This window comes from Cetorhinus maximus, chromosome 8 (genome assembly GCF_964194155.1).
Source record: "Cetorhinus maximus chromosome 8, sCetMax3.hap1.1, whole genome shotgun sequence".
Lineage (NCBI taxonomy): Eukaryota > Metazoa > Chordata > Chondrichthyes > Lamniformes > Cetorhinidae > Cetorhinus > Cetorhinus maximus.
The window spans coordinates 75,820,349-75,841,878 of record NC_135886.1 but is presented as its reverse complement, the minus strand read 5'-3'; the positions used below and the strand labels follow the sequence as shown (position 1 = coordinate 75,841,878).

At 41.1% G+C, this 21,530-nt stretch overlaps 1 protein-coding gene across 2 annotated transcripts; it reads left to right on the top strand.

Annotated features, from left to right (window-relative positions):
• Positions 1-6,730: 6,730 nt before the first annotated feature.
• On the top strand, positions 6,731-19,798 carry LOC144683736 (uncharacterized). 2 transcript variants are annotated; one of them, XM_078547069.1, is made up of 9 exons: positions 6,731-6,920; positions 7,024-7,128; positions 11,287-12,960; positions 14,417-14,516; positions 15,182-15,330; positions 15,741-15,853; positions 17,487-17,576; positions 17,678-17,800; positions 19,152-19,798. In XM_078547069.1, exons 1-9 carry the CDS (start codon positions 6,854-6,856, stop codon positions 19,311-19,313), a joined length of 2,583 nt encoding a protein of 860 aa, XP_078403195.1. In that variant the 5' UTR covers positions 6,731-6,853; the 3' UTR covers positions 19,314-19,798. The 2 variants fall into 2 exon arrangements, with proteins under 2 accessions (XP_078403195.1, XP_078403196.1); XM_078547070.1 differs by having other exon boundaries at positions 6,830-6,920; positions 6,990-7,128.
• The last annotated feature ends 1,732 nt before the right edge of the window (positions 19,799-21,530 follow it).

Below are 21,530 nucleotides of genomic sequence, written 5' to 3'. Positions count from 1 at the left end.
TAATTGAACTGACAGATGGGGCCTTAGTTTAACATTTCATCTAGAAGATGACACAGCCAAAAGTGTCACACACCTGTAACATTGCATTGAAGTTTCAGGATTGATTGTGTGCTTCCTCATGAGGAAGTGTTTTGCAAAATCTTTTCTGTTTACATAAGACCATAATATAAAATGACATCAATATGCATCATTGTTTTTTTACTTATTTGGGGGATAGAGGTGAGGTCAGAAAAAAATATAGATCCCTTACATCCCCCTGGTCACTATGTACATTTTATTTGATTGTTTGATATTTTTTGTTGGCTATCATGAAATCTGTACCAAGTAAAAATAGTCAAGACTTGATTTATAGGCCTAAAATACACCATATATGCATGACAGTTGCTGGAAATACTTAGTAGGTCAGGCAGAGACAAGAGAAACAAAGTTAATATTTCAGGTTGCTGACTTTTCATCAGCTAAACTGATGCGGACTGGTGTGAATTGAAATAAGTATTTTCAGGACATAACTCATTCATTCCTCAATTTGAGTATTTCTTAGCTTTCTCTTATTCATTTGGCCAGACTACTCCATAAACACTTAGTTTAGGCATCTTAGTAGCCATAACAGTAATTGCTTGTGTAAATAGTGTTATGGTTTATTCACCATTTCAATGTAAGGCCCATTCAATTTAGCCATTCTAAATATAATAAAATCACTGACACTAGCTGACTGTTCCACTGAAGCAATAATTGCACATTTTTCAACAATGTAGATCCTACCGTGTGGGACCGCCAACCACCCCCACCCCCACCCCCCACCCCATCCCAGCCCTCACACACTCCTCAAAACACTTTGTTTTGCTTCTTTTCTCACATGGTAAAACCTTCCACAAAATCGTGCATTTGCTTGATTTTTCTACTGCTACTCAATTTGTTCTCTGCTTTGTGGCAATTTAAATAGGAAAGGGGAAGTTAGGGTTTTCACAATTTTGAGTGCTTGGGAAATAATGAGTCAGAGAGTGGCTTGTGTGGCATTCCTTTCAGAAATATAATGATACAGAGGAAGAACTTGTGGGGTAGCATACCGTGGCTTTGTAAGGAAGAAGAATGGAATGTTCTAAAGAGCACTGAGTATTGTTGCTCATAATACTACATAATGATTAGTGAACCAGAACAAGAAGGTGCGTCAGGAAGAAATTTGTTCTGAAATAAATTGCCTATTATGTATTAAGCTTTTTGTGTATCTGCTCAGGAATACAATAGATATCTTCCCAGATTTTAGAGCAGTATCGAGGTCTTGGATGTACTTAGCAGCAAAAGCAATTATGTTTATTATCATTTCAATAGCTCATAGTTTGAAACTTTTTTTTATTCTGTCATGGGATGTGGGCATTACTGGCAAGGTCAGCCTTTGTTGCCCATCCCTAATTGCCCTTGAACTGAGTGGCTTGCTAGGACATTTTAGAGGGCAGTTAAGAGTCAACCACATACATTGCTGTGGGTCTGGTGCCACATGTAGGCCAGACCAGGTAAAGATGGTAGATTTCCTTCCCTAAAGGGCATTAGTGAACCAAATGGATTTTTACAACAATCATTTCATCATCACTGTTATCAATACTAGCTTTTAATTCCAGATTTTGTTAATTTAATTTAAGATTCACCAGCTACCATGGTGGGATTTGAACCCATGCCCCAGAATATTAACCTGAGCCTCTGGGTCACTAGTCCAATGACATTACCACTATACTATCGTCCCTTAACTTGAACTAGTTAGATCTAGTTAGCCTAGTCAAATTTGATGATGGAAAAGTGAGATTAAAGTGTTAAAATGAGTTAGCATCTGTGAGATTGAGAACATTTAGGAACTGTGTAAATTGGCTACCTTGATGGCTCAGGAGATAACTGCACCATATGCTGTGTTAGTGAGTCATGCAGGCCAGCAAGGCCCTAATGTTCACAATAAAAACAGAAAGTGCTGGAAAAACTCAGCAGGTCTGGCAGAATCTGCATTCAAAGGGTCATCCTTCACCATTTCCGCCAACTCCAGCATGATGCCACCACCAAACACATCTTCACCTCACCCCCTCTGTCAGCATTCCATAGGGACCATTCCCTCTGTGACACCCTAGTCCACTCCTCCAGCACCCCCAACTCCTCACCCCCTTCCAATGCAATCACAGAAGTTGCAACACCTGCCCCTTTACCTCCTCCCTCCTCACCATCCAAGGCCCCAAAACCCCTTTCAGGTGAAGCAGTGCTTCACTTGCACCTCCTTCAATTTGATTTACTACATTCACTGCTCCCAATGCGGTCTCCTCTACAATTGTGAGGCTAAATGAAGGCTGGGTGACCATTTTGCTGAACACCTTCACTCAGTCTGCAAGCATGGCCCAGACCTTCCTGTCACTTGCCATTTCGACATATCATCCTGCTCTCATGCCCACACGTCTGTCCTTGGCCTGCTGCAATGTTCCAGTGAAGCCCAACGCAAACTGGAGGAACAGCACCTCATCTTCCAATTAGGCACTTTAAAGCCTTCCAGACTTAACATTGAGTTCAACAACTTCAGACGATGAACTCTGTCCTCCATCTTTACCCCTTTTTTATTCCAATTATTTATTTATTTTTGTCCCCCAGCAGCCCCCCATCCTCCACAGGCCCATCTGTCACTTGTTTTTATGTTTTACTTTCATAGAATGCTGACCCTTGTTCTGCTATAAACACCTCCTGCTGTCTTACCTTTATGCCACTATCAGCACCTTCTTTAGTCTTTCACACTACCAGTAACACTCCCTTTGTCCAGCTCCCACCTATCCCTGACCTATTTTGCTCCACTTGCTCCACCCCCCTCTTAAACAGTATAAGCTCCTTCACATTTCTACCTCTGTTTAGCTCTGAAGAAGGGTCATACAGACTCAAAACGTTAACTCTGTTTCTCTCTCCACAGGTGCTGCCAGATCTGCTGAGTTTTCCCAGCATTTTCTGTTTCTGTTTCAGATCTCCAGTATCTGCAGCACTTTGTTTCTATCCTAATGTTTGCACCCTTGACTGTATTGAATTGGTTGATATTGGCCAAAGCAGATATGAAGGAATTAATTGAACTTACACCAAGTCTTATTCATCAGTGTGCTTGCTTACTTATGTTGGTCCCTGGTTAAGCAGGTTAATGTTAATGTTAAGATTCTCATCATGTTTTAAAATCCCACCATGGCCCTTTTGATCTTTATATGCTCCTCCAACCCTACAACCCTCCAAGATATCTGTAGTCCTCTAATTCTGGTCTCTTGAGTGTCTCCGATTTTACTCACTCCACCATTGGTGACAGTGCTTTCAATTGCCAAGGGTCTAACTCCAAAATTCTTTCCTTGAACTGCTCCACCTTGTTACTGCTCTTTCCTCCTTTTTAACACTCCTTAAAACCTAGCTCTTTGAGCAAACTTTTCTGCCCCAAAATCTCCTTATGTGGATTGGTGTCAAATATTGTTCGATAATCCTCCTGTTAAGTGCCTTGGGATGTTTACAGACATTAAAGGCACTACAAATTAATACAAATTGCTGTTGTTGTTGACTGTGGTTATGCTTTCAGGAAATTATACGTTTAAACGCCTAGTTATCTTTATTCATTCTCTCACTTCAGTGTCCTTTTGTTGAGTGTATACTCTAGTTCCTTGTTTTCCTCCCAAAATGTAATACTCTGCACTTAAGAATATTAAATTTCATCTGTCACTTGTCTGCCTATTCTGCTAAGGTGTCTATATCCCCGGAAGTCTTTTCACTCCACATTTACTAAAATCCCTAATTTTGTGTTGCCAACAAGCTTCACAATTGTGTTCCTTCAATGCAAGTCCAACTCACTTGAGAACTAAAGAGGACCTGGCACCTACCTACCCTTGGGTACTCCATTTCCAACTGTTCTCTATTCTGAGCAACACCAATCTAGGTCTCTATTTCCTACCTTTTTTTTATTCATTTACGAGATGAGGGCATCGCTGGCTAGACCAGCAATTATTGCCTGTCCCTAATTGCCCTGAATTGTCAACCCAAATTTCTACCCATGCTGCTACATTTCCTCTTATGCCACGTGCCTGGATTTTCCTAACAAGTCTCTTTTGATACAACTTATCAAATATCTTTTAAAAATTCACATATAGATCTGCTGCATTCTCTTTATCATTCTTATCAGTCACTTCTTCAAAAAAAGCGATTAAGTTTGTCAAACATGACTTGCCTTTAACAAATCGATGTTGACTTTCTTTGATTAATCCAGTTAAACAATAACCTTGCTCCTTTGAGAATTGGTTCCAATCCAACCCGCAATAATGAGTTGCCATTCTCTCTCTCTCCTGGCTATATGTATCTATATGAAATATATTGGGTAGCTTCGATCTAAAATTGTCCTAATTTGGCCCAACTCTTTCTCTCTCAGTTAGGAAGACCACAAATAGATGCTGTAAGAAATTGAAAAATGTCACATCAATAGGGTGCCGTTCTAAATCATGTTGAGCTCGCGTGTCATTGGACGGGACATTTTACTCTTTACATGTTCTATTTGGTTGGAGCGCCGCCTGTTGGGAGAGCTGAATGTGGGGGCAGGAACGGCAGCCAGTTTGGATACATTTCGCGGGCTGAGCTAGGAAGGAGTGTCAAATATATTTTCAGAATAAAAACTTTAAATTTCGTTCGTGTATACCAACTCAATTACTTGTAAGCATATACACTTACAGCACAAGCAAGTTTTACAATGAAATACTTCGCCAATTCAATAGACAGAATTCTTATCCAAGTGCTACAAAAAAGTAGCATAGACCCCTCAAGGTAAATTTTTTAACGATAGTCCACCTGTGATTAGACAGCCATTAAAAGTTAAAATGGTTGACTGTAAAATCACTAACTGGCTCTGTGTCCGAAAAGTCGAGCTAGGTGTGAAATAACATAGACCTTTTCCCACAAAGAGTTCTTACACTATCTAAATTGTAATTCAATAATTTGAGTTTTATTTTCAACTGGATATACAATTTAAGCATGGTAAGCTTCACTGCAGCATGTATTTGCCCACGTTTACATCCGATTATCTAGTGATGCAGTTACATCGACAGTTAAATGTGCGACATTTTGGGGGTACTCATCAAACAAACGTGGTACTAACTCGGGAGACCAGCCAATAAAGGGCTGTTGAGTTCTCACATAGCGCAGTGTAATTTCAGTCTAAGTCTCAATGATTAATATATTACAGCTTTGTACAACACTGTTAGCAACAGTTGGCAGAGTTGGGAATAGGGAAATGGCGGGAGATGTTTTAATGTCTTTTCTACCCACCGTTGTGCTCTGGAATATCATGCAGCGAAAACAGGATTAAATGTGCATTATTCCTGAGCACACAGCTATCAGCAACATATATAATCGAATTACTTCCGTGTTCAGGAAAAAGTCAGCCTTAAATCACCTACAACATAGGATTAGCGCAAGCATTCTTTACCACACGTCAGCAATTGTGAATCAATAACTTTGGCCCTTGCCTGGGAGAAATTAGCCTTTTCATTCCAATGTTACGTAAAGGAAAATTATATTGGATGTCAATGCAGTCGTTCCTTCCTCATTGTCCACCAAATACCTGGTTTCCCCATCCTTGTTGAATAGTTCTGAAAGACAATGTGATATCCGATCCCAATTATTTATTAATGATTTAGCGACAGACTGAGAGCGAAAAGGTGAGATAGATTTCCCAACGCCCAAAGGAAGATCTATTTTATCTGATAAAAGCAAAATACTGCAGATGCTGGAAACCTAGAACAAAAACAAAAATACCTGGAAAAACTCAGCAGGTCTGACAGCATCTGCGGAGAAAACCTCAGCAGGTCTGACAGCATCTGCGGAGAAAACCTCAGCAGGTCTGACAGCATCTGCGGAGAGGGATACGGTTGACATTTCGAGTCCGTATGACCGACGAAGGGTCATACGGACTGGAAACGTCAGCTGTATCCCTCTCCGCAGATGCTGTCAGACCTGCTGAGTTTTTCTCCGCAGATGCTGTCAGACCTGCTGAGTTTTTCCAGATATTTTTGTTTTTGCCCTATTTTATCTGATGTCTGGCGCCGATCTCTTCCACTTTTCTAGTTGTAGTACCCCGTGCCCGTGTCAATGGAGATTGGACTTCCCGCTCCCAACTCAACTGGTTATCCTTTGTTACTAAGCCCGGTGTCGTTTAGTGACATTGGTCATTGCTTTTAACGCTAACATTGTCCTTTATTTCTACAGGCATTGGAATTAAGAGGGAAATGGTTTGATTCAGCAGCCTCGAACATCTGGCTTATTTCAGATTTCCAACATTCTCCTTTCTTGAGAATACGCCGCAAATCGTAAATCCGTGGGTCAGAACCTGTGGGAGCAAAGGTTAAAGTTTTGGGTGGGGGGGAAACTGTCTCAGTTACAGGGGCTGGCCGTCAGCTTAATAGGATCATTGGAATATTTCCTGCTTTAGTTCTATTTAATTCTATTTAATTATAAAGCGGACGCCAAGCTTTTATATCAGAAATATCTTCTCATTTTACTCATGATTTTGGAAGGACTGCAAACAAACTGATTTGTATGCCTAAAAAAAATGCCCTGCATGAAACTAAGAGCTCGTGTGGAATACCCCGTTGGAAGTTTCCTGCTGGATTTGCATATCCAATAGCGCGCAGCGTAACTTGTGACTCAAAGGAGGATGCGGAGAGTGGGGTATAAAGAAGAGCTGCAAGGCTAAAGCGGGAATTGGAAAGTAAGCAGTTCTGTAATACATTACAGACTTTCTAAAGAGTGCTATCGCATTTCACAGCGTACCGCTCCAGCAGCAGTCAGCTTTCAATACACCTTTACACTGCCAAACCGCAAAATGCCGCAAGCGCACGAAGCCGCCGAAACTCTGCACTATTCCGCGGGGGTGCTAATTATATGTGCAGGTAAACGCTGAAAATAAATGTTGATTCATGAAAATGTTTTCTTCTAAGTTTCTTCCAATTTTTTAAAAGAAAACTCCTTTATTTATTTCCTTGTGTGTGTCAGGTGCTCTGATGCTGTCTGTGAATCAGTACAGCGCAGTCCCGCTGATTCCCAGCTCGGCCCTTGGAGTTTTATTACTTATCGTGGCGGCTCTTCTTTTCTATACCGGTAAGTAGCAGTGTACTGCTATCACAGAAGGTAGGATTTGTTACAGTTAGTGGCATTCCAGTCTGTTATATTGCAATGTAACTTCTCGCTGCTTTCTAGTTAGCACATTGCCCCAGTGCCCAATACAATTCCCCTGAATCCAATACAGGCCGCAATAATTACAATCTGAGATCGTTTCACCGAAAGCAGTCCCGCCAGAAATGTATTCTCATCTTCTATTTCTTACCCCCAATGTTCTCCCCTCTTTCGAAAGTGCCAATTCTTGGTGGAATGTCGTTCCAAATGGGCAATTCAACTGCCAGGCTGTTTCCAGCCGGCAATAGCCGGCCAGGATCCGCTGTTTCCAACTGATCCCGGAACACAGCTGGCAGCTGTTTCAGCTGTTCCAGTTGCGCTGTTATTTTTCCCTTTGGAGTGCCACTAGCCCTCATTTACCCTGCCGCCTTCATGTGCAAGCCTAAACAACATAAATAGACTATTAACCAAACAGGCATCAGTGTCAAGTCCAACCAAGTCTCACCCAAAATCTACACACACAGCCTTTACGCTGAGGTCACTGAATATTGAAGGAGGTACGGTTGTTTCCCTCTCTCTAGCCCAAGGATTCATCTGTACTCCCCCGGCTTCTACCTGAGGTAAGATCAGCAAATTTACAGACCAGGATTAGAAAGCAAACAGCTGTCCAACCGAACAACTGTGGAGCCAGCTCTTGCCCCACTGAACTTATTTCTTCCCATCTTGTCTCTATTTTTTCCCCTCGTCCAGTTTCTTCCCACACACATTCGTGATTCTTCAGATGCCCCACGTCATTTCAACAATTTCCACTTTCCTGGCCCTAACCACCTCCTCTTCACTATGGACATCCAGTCCCTCAACGCCTCCATCCTCACCAGGTCGGTTTGAGGGGTCTTTGCTTCTCCCTTGAACAGAGGCCCAAACAATCCCCATCCACCACCACTCTCCTCCACCTGGCTGAACTTGTTCTCTCATTGAACAATTTCTCCTCTAACTTGTCTCTCATCCTCCAAATCAAAGATATGGGACAGCCCGGTCCACTCCTCAATCACCCCCAATACCTCATCCCCTTCCCATGCAATCACAGGAGATGTAATACCTGCCCCTTTACCTCCTCCCCCCTCTCTGAACAAGGCCCCTTCCAGGTGAAGAGCGATTTACTTGCACTTCTTTCAATTTAGTCTCCTGTATTCATTGCTCACAATGTGATTTCCTCTACACTGGGGGGACTAAACACAGACTGGGTGACCGCTTTGCAGAACACTGTCACTTAGCCTGCAAGCATGGCCCCAACCTTCCAGTCACTAGTCATTACAGAGTCATAACGGACTCAAAACGTTAACTCTGTCTCTCTCTCCACAGGTGTTGCCAGAACTGCTGAGTTTTTCCAGCATTTTCTCTTTTTATTTAGACCAGGGTTAGAGCTGGTTAGCTTCCTGGCCGATATGATTTATTGCAACTACATAAGTTGCTGCATTTCCCAATTCAAGCACCAGACAGCTATAACTGATACATTCAGAGCATCATCAACATGCATTTACAATTCAAATAGGCAGTTTCATGCTATTGAAAAAATCCCTATTTCTAATAGTGATGGAAGATGTTGGAGGATGGGAATAGCACCTCTTAAGCCATTTAATTCACTTCATTTTAAAACACATTCTAGGGTGAGACATTAAACTGATGCCCCCATCTGCCCACTCGGTTGGATGCTAGTTTGAAGAAGAGCAGGGAGATGCTCCACAGTGATATGACCAGCATTTATCCTTCAAGCACCACTGTTAAAACAAATTCTATGGTCATTATCACATTGCTGTTTGTGGGAGCTTGCTATGTGCAAATTGGCATCACACTTCCTACATTACAACAATGGCTACACTTCAAAAAGTATACTCAATCCCTCCTCATCTGAAAATACCCTCATCCCAGGAACTGGTCCAGTGAACCTTCATTGCTCTCTCTCTAAGGCAAGTATGTCCGTCCTTAGATAAGGAGACTACATAATACTCCTGGTGTAGCCTGGTATAAATTGAAGTAAGACAAACTTTGAAAGAATAAGAAATGAAGCAAAATGTTTGGTACAATACAAAACCAGTATATACCCCTAAAAGGCAACTCCCGTAATTAAGAAATCAAGGTAAACAGAAGAGGTAAGAGACAGTATTCAGCTCAAAGAAGAGGATGGTACAAATGTGAAAAAAAGTTCACACCTTTCAGACTGAGGCATGTATAAAAAGCCACAGGAAAAAAATGCAAAACGGGAATATGAAAAATATTTCAAAGAAAATGAAAGCTAACAATAAATGATTTTAGAAATATATTAAGAAACCATGATGAAGTGGAATGGAGCCATTAAAGACCTCTGTGGATGCCTGTGTGCATGTTAGCTATTAAAGAGAAAATGGAGAGTAGGGGTTAAGGTTAGCTCCACAGACAAAAAGTGGGAAGTGGGATTCCACAGGGATTGTTTGTTGCTGCGACCACTGTCATTCACAATTTACATTAATGATTTGGATTTGGTGCAATTTCAAATTTGCAGATGACACCAAATTGGGAAGTGCCATAAACACAAAGGAAGAATGTATATATAAAAATATATATAAGTGTGAGGCGGTGCATTTGCTATATAATAGTAGGAAGAATGAGGAGGCAACATATTGGTTGGATAATAAGAACCTGAATGGGCTACAGAAGAAAAGGGATCAAGGGGTACAGGCACACAAATCACTAAAAAATAATAACGCAGATTAATAAGGCCATTAAAAGAAGCCAGCTAGCACTGAGGTTCATTTTTCAGATGGATAGAACTGAAAAACATAGGGGAGAATTTTCTCTCCGTCGGGGGGGACTGAGCGGGAGCAGCCGATTGCTGTCTGCGATTGGCTGCGTGCCGCCATTTTACATGGGTGACCCAATTAAGGCCCGACCAGCGTGATGGGCACCCAGAAGCACTGAGCGTTCCCTGTGCAGGCAGGGGAGGAGGGAGAGTCGGGGCCTGCGCTCTTTCGTGCATACGTGCAAAAGAGCACAGAAACCTCCCTGAGGCACAGAGCTGCCTCAGGGAAATTAGTTTGATTATTATGAATGGAAATAAAGAAAAAAAAATATTCAGACATGTCCCCTCAGACATGTCACATGAGTTGGGACATGTCAATGAATTCTAACAAAAAATTTTATTCAATTTATAAAGTCTCCATGAAACCTCATCCTGCCCGTGGATGAGGTTTCATGATAAATGCAAAGGCCTCCTGGGCTCTTTGCCTGCCCGTCAACCTTAAGGTTGGACAGTAGCCCAGGCAACCAGCTTAATTAGATTACTAATGGCCTTAATAGGCCTTTGACCGTTCAGTGGGCACGCAGCCGACTCCGGTGCCCGCCTGCCGAACTGAAGATCAGAATGACGCGCGGTGATGTCGGGATGCACGCCCGACGTCACTGCGCGTCATTTTATGCATCAGTGAGCAGGGCCTGCCCCCACACGTTGACCAGAAAATTCAGGCCATAGAAGTTATATTAAATTTGAGTTGAACCTTGTTAGACCACACTTAACCACAGTACTATGCACATATAATAAAAGGATACAGGTGCATTGGAGAAGCTGCAAAAACGATTCACAAGGATGATTCCAACACTGAGAGAAAAAAGCCATCGGAACAGGCTGGGACTCTTTACTCTAGAAAATAGATGGCTGAGGCATAACCTGATGGAGATCTTTAAGATAATGAAAGGGATTGATAGGGTAAATGTAGAGGGTAGGTTTCCACTTGCTGATGAGTCCAAAACTAGAGGGCATCAATAGAAGATAGTGACGAGTAAATCCAACAGAGAATTCAAGGGAAACTTCTTCACCCAAAGAGTGGTAAGGATGTGGAATGCATTACTCCAAGGAGTAGTTGAGGCAAGTAGCATTGATGCATTTAAGGGAAAGCTAGATAAGCAGGTGAAGGAGCATGGAATAGAAGGATTAGCTTGGATGAAGTAAGGTGGAAGTAAGCTTATGTGGAGCATAAATGCTGCATAGGCCTATTGTGGCAAATGACCTGTTTGGGTGCTATTACTCAGTGTAACTCAATGTGTGTGTATGTATATGTATATGATGCCTCTTCAGTCTCCTTTACTACTTTTTCTGTGTTTTTTCTGCAGGCATAAGGAAGTCTTCAAGTCACACTGTGCTATTTGTGAATCTGTGCTTGACAGTTTCAGCTTTCTGGTGTGGATCTGGCCTTATTCATATCTTGATTGGGGAGAAGGAATTTCAAGGTGATGGGATCAGGAATGCCCTTGTCCCTGGCTACTCAGCTTTCACTTTGGGCCTCTTCATCATTGGACTAGTGGGGTTAATCCAAAAGGAAGTGATCCTCTCTATGATTGCTTTTGCCATCTCTCTTGCTACTGCCCATGAAATTGCTGCACTGTATGATCAATCTTTTGGGCATTCTGCAGTAGCTTCAAACTATTTGATTGTATCCTCGATAGGGCTTTACTTTGGGTTAGGTCGTGCTTCTGTATTCCTAACTAAAGGAAAAATAATTTTCCCAGGGACTGGTCTGCCTAAGAATAATTCCTCTCTGAAACCTGAAACCACCAAAAATGACACAGTGGTTCTGGGGTACATTACAAATATGTTATCTGCCAGCGTATTAGGATGCCAGGTTTTGGGTGTAACTTCTGATCTGTTTGGTGGTCAGGTCCCCTGGCTTTGGACAGCTGCTGTCTATCAAATTGCTGTCTGTGTTTTGTCTTACAGAGCCACTGACAGCCTGACTGCTACATTCTTTGGTTTGACCTCCATATTAAAATTTGCAGAAGGCTATGCTCTTCTTTACAAGCTCTGGCAAGGCAACGAACCCTTTTTCCCAATTCCAGCCCCTATTAGTCTCGCTGTCCTTTTCTTCATTCTGGCTCTGTTTATGACCAGTAAAAGTCTTGTTGATGGAATTTATTTGCTTTTTTTCGTTTCCTATTGTATAGCAGTGGCAGCTCACCCAATTGGCTTTTTTCATGGTGGTGCACAAGGTGTCAGTGTGGCCATATTTGTGGCATCTGCTTGCTTAACATTAATTTCCCTTTTCAATATTATTGGACCCTTTACTATTCCCACTGGAAAGGGGATCATAAAGGGTTTAATCATTAGGATGAATGCACTAACTCTGAAGTCAGATAAAGATACCCACAGTCCTTATTTGGGGTATTCCAGATATTCAGATGCTGAGATCTTAGCCCACGCCTGTAATGTTGTGGCTGCCTTTGCTATCACTGTATCAGTCAATGCTGCTGCACCTTTAGCCACTGTGGTCCTGCCTTGGATAGTCATTCCTGGGGGCGTTTTGCAGCTTCTTTGCGGTTCAATCTCTTTTTCTCTGGGTAAAACCCTGGAAAGTTGTGCTTTCATCCTATATGGTCTAGTATGGATAATCTGGGGTTTGACCAGATATGGTGGTCTCTATGGTTCCACTAGGGGATTTGGTATTTCAGTAGGAATTATTTGCTTCCTGCTTTTTAATTGTTTTGTGGTGATAGGGACTTTCTTTCTTAATGCAGCATGGTTTGCCTTTTCTCTCAGCTTTCAGCTGATTCTGATTAGCTTTCTATTGGATGCCATTAATTCAAATCCTTTGGGATATGATATTGGGGTCACCATAATTTTTGGTTTGGTTAGCTTTTACTGCTTTCTGGCCACCCTCTTTAACCAGACCTTTGAGAGCCCCCAGTTGCCCTTGGGACATGCCTGGGCAAAGCTATGTGGTTTTGGACGGGACAGCTCCACATGCCTTCATTTGCCTTCAAGAAAAACCAGCTCAGTCAGAAAAATCGCAGGTAAGGCTCAGACGAACACTTAAGAAAATGTTAAGTACAAACTCTGCCAATTCATTATTGTGTTCATACCGTTAAGGATAGAAGTGCAACCATGTTACAAGATTACTTTCTGCACTGATGTTCCTTAAATTTAATCTCTAAGGCATTATTTCCTGCAAGCATTCATCACTTAATTACTAGGCTGTTAGTTTTAAACCTGCTTTACATTTGGTGTGTTTCCTGATGTATTTGAAAGATTGTGAAATAATATAGGAATGTAAAAATTATAAGGAACTCTAAAACACCTTCCTTAAAGGTGCCCAGTTGTCTCTTGAACCTACTTATACAGTCTGCATAAATTATTTGGACACAGATATAAGAGAAATGAAATTTTGAGTTTGCTAATGCCAAATTAGGGCCTTGGCAAACGGTAAGAGGACAGAAAAATACAAACAGGTGAAAAGATATGGGGTACATGTTATTGAGTACACAGAAATGTGAAATAGTACATTTTGGGAAAAGTACAGTTAAAGAAAAATATCCTAAATGGTAGGGTTCTGAAAAGTGAAGGAACAAAGAGAACTCTGTGTACCGATACGTCGATCTGTAAAGGTCAGAGGAAGGGCAGAAAAAGCCATAAAAAGGCAACCTAAGGGCAGCACATTGAATATAAAAGCAAGGAAGTGATGTTACATTTCTTCAAGATAATAGTTAGGCCGTAACTCAAGCAATCCATGCAGTTATATGCACCCATCATAGGAAATATGTTAATAATTGAAAGGGTACAGTGAAGATTTATTAGAATTATGAGGTTATAGGATGAAGAAAGTCTTTAAAATAAGGGTTTTTTGCCACTGAAAAAATGGTTTACGAGGCAGTTGTAAAAGAGGTTTTCAAAATTATGAAAGATTTTGAGACAGGAAATAGTGAAAGGCTGTCTTGATTTGCTGTCCATTGGTAACCAAGAAACAATAGCTCAGGATTCTCACGAGAAGAATGAAGGGAGAATGTTAGAATTTCCTTTTCCACATAGGGTTGTTGGAATGTGAAATGCTCCAGCACATTCTACCTATACATTTAAAAGATAATAAATATATACCTAAAAAGGAAGAATGTAAAACAGTATGAGGAAAGGGTAGTAAATAGGATTAGAGTAGATAGCTCCAGTTTAACAGTATGCATTGGCCCAGGTGTGATGGCCCAATGCCGCCTCCTATACTGTAATCTCCGATTCTTTCCATCAGCAGTTTTGTCTGAATTCTAATCATTCTTAGCTTCCCATTGTTTTACTAGTGCTTCCTGGTACTTAGTGCCTTTTACCTAGTGATCAATTAATCAGGATTAACCTTGACAATTTCCCACATAACCTTACAGTTTCCTATTCTAAAACAAAAATCTCTGGCAGGAGCATTTTTGATGCTTAACGTTTTCCAGATTTATGAAATAAAGAAAACCCATCACAACTTTTTTTCTGCAGAGATCATGAAAAATGGAGGCACATGTGGTATTCCAACAGACACAGTGTATGTTTTGGTGGCAGCCTGCAATCGTCCCGATGCTGTAGAAAAGGCTTACAAGTATGAATTTTTTTGCATTGGGTGTTGTGTTTTCTTCCGAGGAGTACTAGAGATCTTCAATTCTAGAGAGAAGGGTCATCACAGTGATAAATCTGACAAGACACATTTACTATATTCGGACACAGAAAATGGTGGTTTGTGGGATGATTTGCTACAGTTAATAAATACTGAGATTAGAAGCATGAAAATTCAACTAGAGAAAATATAGTATAACTTTGTTTGTCCAACATATTGCCAAACCAACATGATGATATTGCAGTAAATCTCATTTCAATGCTCATTAGGTCAGTGTTGAATTATCTGAAAATTGGAGTACGTAACTCCAAGTCATCGCACGAATAGATTATACCGTATTTATGAAGCTTCAATTCATTTGTCATAAGATGTAACAAGTAAAGTAATAACATCCCTCAGGTTGGAAAAAAAAGACACCCTTAGGAAATCCAGTGCTCCACTTACTTGATTATTTTTATTAAATAAATATTGTGATATACATGGGGATTCAAAGACGATTGAGTCAATTTCCTCTTTAATCTCCAATCCTTGGGTATTAAATGGCATACCCCCATATAAATAGCTGTAGCATGCTGTTGTTTTGAGATTTATAAGAATGGCATAGACAGACACAAACTTGAGAGATTTTATTTCCTTTTTTATTTGTACAGTACAAAAAAACAGGCCAAAGAGAGGCCAATGTCTCTATGGATCTCTAATGTAGCACAGCTAGAACCAGCAAAACATCTGTTAAACCCTCTACTCTGGGACTTCATGGAGAAAGTTTGGCCTTCACCTATCAGTCTTGTCATCCCTAGAGGTAAGACCCCTTTTGCTACATTCCATATTCTCCCATCCTGATTTATTTGTTCTCCTCATTGACTCTGTCAACTATCATTTTTCAGCTCAAGTGGCAGTTGGGCAATCTGTTCTCTCCCAGTGTTGCTCTTCAGCCAACTGCCTTGAGGTATGAAAACGCAGTCTGGGAGGACTCACTAGCTGCTTTTACTTTCTCAGTTTGGTGAAGTGCCTCACCTCTGATGAAAATGTCACTGTTTGCCAAGATTAGAATGGGAAAGTCCAAACATGTGTCACAGACTCAAACCTTATTATTAGAATTCATGCCCTAGGATGTCAGTACTTCTTGTTGCAATGCAGAGCATTGTGTCCAAATCTAAGTTAAATAAATGTGAGAAAATAACTATTAACAAATGTTGTTATCATTGAAAGGTGAGTGGCTGAACTTATTTGGACTGAAACATGCAGATAAATACATTGGAACTCCTCAGAGTATCGCCGTTAGAATTCCAGACTGCACTGTTACTACACATCTTATTGATCAGGTGAGATACTTACCTCTCCAGATAGCTTCCTTGCCATTGAGAATACAAGCTATGATTGGTGAATTTTTTTGAACTGCTGTATGTCTTAATTCAGCGGCAGCTTTCACAGAACCTCTGTATTTGTTTCAACAGTTAGTTCTGTTCATGTTATTGTTTAGCTTTATAGGCCATTTTCTAAATGACTCAGTTTTCACCAAAATGCTGTTGAGTTCTCTGGTTTGAACTGTGGTAATACTAGGTGAACCTGCTATGACACTGTGTCCTATATCAAAATCTGCCATGTAAAAAAAAGGAAATACCAGGCACCCCTCAGTGAATTAGACACAAAATAATGGATAGCAGATTGTGATTATTAAATAATCAGAAAGGCAATGATTCATCTAGTGCCCTGCTCAGTGAGGTTGAAATTTACATTAGTCCTTTAAATCCAAATGCTAAATGAGGAGGATTTCCACCTCATCGCTGTTCTGTATTTTTTTAGCATGAATGGGACAGTAAAGAAGACAAAACTGAAAAAACAAAAACAAGCTTCTGCCCTTTGTGATTTTTGAGTAGGCCTCCAACTTGGCAGCCTGCATTCCTGCTGGTAACAGGCAGGAGTCCCCTGCATATACCTAAATAGGAGTATGTGACATATTTAGGACCTGGATGAAAATTTGAACCTCCATTTGTCAGAATATGCACTGTGCAGGCCTCACATGTGAAAATGACCATAGAGTGGCCAAACTGGTATCCTGCCAAAGGGTCGTGAAGGCTCGAAACGTTAACTGATTTCTTCTCCACCGATGCTGCCAGACCTGCTGAGTTTTTCCAGGTAATTCTGTTTTTGTTTTGGATTTCCAGCATCCGCAGTAGCTTTTAGCTTTTTGTTTTTATCCCTTAGGGACTAGATTACTTAGAAAATATGAAGGTGTTTTTGTTAATCATTAATTGTGGGGCTTGGAAGAGCATGAATTTTACCTGAATTTTAATTCAGGTCTTATCTAACCTCCACACTTTTCAGCAGATCTCATTACATAATGATCAGGTGCAAAATCTATTAATGATTTTCCTGTCACTGAGGTTCTGAGGGTGCTGAGATTCATTATTGAGCCCTTACTGACCCTTTGGGCCAGATTATACACTGCACCCCATTGTGAATGTCGAGGGTGAGCCTGTCTCTGGCTAGCTTATTCGCCCCGTTTTAATTTTTCAGCTGACCAATCAGAGGCCTGCAGCTTTGCACACCTGCAGTATTAGCAAGAGCAGTGGCCACTGCTGGCACTGCAGGTAGACCAAGGAGGTGTTGTTCAGCCAGCAGGGTTTAACCCGCTGGACTGGACATTGAACGCTGGCCTCTCCTGTCACCTGTTAAATCAGAACAGTGGCAAAATGAGGCCCTTAATTGGACATTAATTACCCACTTAAAGGCCTCAATTTGGCTATCAGTGGGCCACCCACCCAACGCCTACCCTGCTGCTTGTAAAATTGTGGCGGCAAGCAGGCAGCTGGTGGGCATGTCGCCAATGCCACGGTGACCCAATTTATGGGTCCACCCGCCTGCTTTCCCACCTGCAGGTAATCCTTAAAATTCATTGACCATGTGGCTGCCTTTGTCTAATGTACCAACTAATCTCTTTCTGTACAAGTGCAGGTGGGGCCTATTGCAGTGACATCAGCAAACCCAACAGGAGAAGCAGACACCACTCACCACAATCAAGTCTATGCCAAACTTGGTGACAAGGTGTTATTTGTTTACCACTTATTCTTTGACTTTTAAAAATAATTTCTACCATGTAAAATTATAGCTGTTCACTCATAGAAAACTGTTTACCCCTGGTACAGGTTGATGGTGTATTGTGTGATGGGCCTTCACCAGAGAATATTGCCTCTACAGTTGTCGACTGCACCAAGATAGACTCAGGGACATTGGGTTTCTTTAGAATTGGTATTGTGCCCAAATCACAGGTATGATTTGTGAATAATGTCCTGTTGCTGTGATGTAAGACATTTGCTCTGAAATCTATTTTTAGGCAGTTAGCTTAAAATTGGGGATCATTTTAATAATGCAAGCCTAAAGTTTTGCAAATTATTTACAGTTGATGAAGACATTTGACTCCACTTAGTTTATACATCCAGAAAGGCTCTAAAGTTAACCTCCCTTCCCCCTACATCCGACCTCATTTTACTATCAAATTGATTCTTAAATGCTGCCATGGTTTTCATTCTCACCAATCTATTGCATGTATCCATCACTCAGTGTGAAGAACTTCCTGATATCTGTACTACATTTGTTTCTTACAAGATTGAATCTGTGCTCTATTATAATTTAATGTAATTTTCTAGGTTTACTTGTTCCATATATTTACTGTCTTAAGCTCACTTCCCAGATGTCTCCTCTTGAGGTTGAAAAGCACAAGTTTTCTCCAATGGTTCCTCATAGCTCATTTCCTTGACACTGGAATCAGTCTTGTGGTTCTTCTTTATACTGTGTCTATTGTTAGAATGCCTTTCTTGTGTTTGTGTTCCAGAACTGGGCATAGTATGTAAGATGTGGTCTAACCTTCATCTTCATCCTTAACTATTTCAATACCATTCATGGAGTATGTGTGTGGCCCATTTTTTTCTCCTGTATACAATACTTTATTCTTATCTGTACTATGTTTCACCTACTATTGTTCTACCCAGTTATATACTTTATCCAGTGTGTAATTTCAAGGCCATGATTTTCTTATTGAACTAAAATATTGCAACTATTTTTGGGGAAAGTCTTCATCCAAATGAGGGGAGACCCCTCAGGGTCTCAGAACAGGAATACTAGCTCAGCAGGACCACTTGTTCCTGCAGCCCAAATCAATTCAAAGGAGCAAGGTCAAATTAATTGCTTCAACTGTTAAATGGGCTGGTTTGCAATACAGCAATCCCAACAAGTATATACAATGGCTTCACATGTGTATTCATGAAAATATGATTGTCATTTATCCCCCTACTACTGAAACTCCTTTCTGTTGTTGGGGTATAGAGTCCTAGCACACAGATAGTTCATCCAAGTGATCATTTCTGTGCCAGCAGGCTACTAAGAAGACCAACACATCCAAACCTAAGTGTCCATGACCTCGTAACTGAGAATATGGCTCAGCAGAAACCAGGAATCAAACTGGGAAATTCTGATGTGTAGGGCATAGTAGCATATTTATTCATTAAATCATCATAGAAATATATTAAAATATTTATCCTGGGAATAAATATCACTTCACCCCAAAAGTCCAAATGTTGTGTTTGTATCCACTTATTAATTTTACTTACGTTTTGACTGAAGGTCTTGCAGCTGTTTGAAGAAGTGCAGAAGAAACATCTAAACGGTCATGTTAGTGGATTCAACAACAATTATGCAGAAATTAGCACACTTCAGCATCCACAGGTGGCAGATGCCTATGTTAACCTTGCCTTCATAAAAGAGGAAGAGGAGAACAAGTTGTAACGTACAGCTATTACTGAAGACATGTAAATAGTCTAATTTGTGTTTGGCTTGAATATGCTTTTACGAACTTCAATATCTGTGGAACAGCTGCCTACAAGTTCCTTCTTCTCTTCTCTCCTTTTCTGAAGACATTAAGAGCACCCAGCACATTCCAGTATTTCACCCAAGTGACCATTCTTAATGAGTCTAGACAGCGAGTATGAACAAGCTGTTGAACAAGTGGGACAGGGAAGGTATCACAAGCCTGTTTGGTGAACCTGACCCTGTCCTTATCTAACATCATCAAACACGAACTGATTTCTTGTATAGTCTTTCTCAGTATGAAGCATTTAAACCGTATGAAAAATCAATTACCCTGTAGTCAGTGGATGTAACCACTGGATGATTTTGTACCTGTGGTATAAAAATAGACTGAATTTGGTAAAATGAATAAATGCAATATTTATTGTACTTTGTGAGTATTTTGTAATAAATATGGATTTTTCTAAACTTATAACTGAATTATTATATACTTTGACAGCGATGTAACTGATTGTCATTGTGTTACTGAATTAATAAATGGTTTTATTCCCAGGCTATAGCATTTATTGCTGATTCTTTACAGTTTGATTTCCTCCAGTTGCTGAGTGCCCTGATGGCTTCTTGGACATCATCAGTAAGTCCCTGCATTTTTAGGAAAACAGCAAGGCCCTCATAAGTTGTTTCCACCTTTCCATGGGAAAAGTGACGTGTTACCCCTGACAAATAAGGTTCCAGTGAACTGTTCGATGCTTGTATATGGGTATCTGACTGATCTGGCACATGCCAGCAGTAGCTGCACAAAAGTTCAAAGTTCAATTGCAACCATCTTCAGCCAGAAGTGCCAAGTGGATGATGCATCTCTGCCTCCCCGTGAGGTTCCCAGCATCACAGATTCCAGTCTTCAGTTTGATTCACTGCATATGATGTCAAGAAATGGCTGAAGGCACTGGATACTGCAAAGGCTATGGGCCCTGACAACATCTCAACTGTAATGTTGAAGACTTGTGCTCCAGAACTAGCTGTAGCCCTAGCCAAGCTCTTCCAATGCAGCTACAACACTAACATATACCCAACAATGTGGGAAATTGCACAGGTATGCACAAAAAACAGGACAAATCCAATTCAGCCTTATCAGTCTCCTCTCAGACATCAGCAAAGTGATGGGAAGTGTTGTCGACAATCTGTCAAGTGGCACTTACCAATAACTTGCCACTGATGCTCAGAGTTGGTTCTATCAGGACCAATGGGCTCTGGACCTCACTGCTGTCTTGATCCAAACATGGATAAAAGAGCTGAATTCCTGAGGTGAAGTGAGAGTGACTGCCATTGACATCAAGGCAGCATTTGACAAGTGTGGCATCAAGGAGGCCTAGTAAAATTGAAGTCAGTGGGAACCAACATCCCCAAAATTGACCCCCCAACCTGACCTAACTGTCTCTCCCACCACACCCTGACATGACTACCCACTCCCCAACATGGCTACTCTCCAACCCGATCCAAGTACCCCCACTTACACAACTACCTCTCCCATCCCATTGTTAATCCACTCACTCACCCACTCACTCACTAATCCAGTGAAAGACTTGAGACCTTTAAAAACATACCTGAATACAGTAGCTAATATCGTAAAAGGGGACCATGTCCTCTCTTCATCCATACTTTCCTGCACTCACCATCTTTCCCTTGAAAGGCTGCACAAACTATTGCTGTTGCAGCTGACATTGCAAGTCCCGGCTGAACTGAAAAAGCACAAAAAGGTTGGGGAACAGATTTCTCTGCAGGATGCGCCCAGCATCACCACTGACTGGAAAATCTGGGCTATTGTTTCTTTCCTTGCCCCATCACCATTCTCTTTGGCCCTGTAAGACTAACTCTTCTGTCATTCGATCTGCCCTGTCTTCCACCCTATTATGGACCTTCCTTTTATCCTTGTCCCACCCATCCCTTGTTCAAAACCTATTTCATCTCTAACTTTTCCCAGTTCTGATGAAAGGTCATAGACCTGAAATATTAACTCTGTTTCCCTCCACAGATGCTGCCTGACCTGCTGAGTATTTGCAACGTTTTCTGTTTTTATTTCATTGTTACAGGAGTTCCTCAAGGCAGTAGGCACAACCACCTTCAGCCACATCATCAATGACCTTCCCTCCATCATAAGGTGCAAAGTGGGGATGTTCACTTATGATTGCACAATGT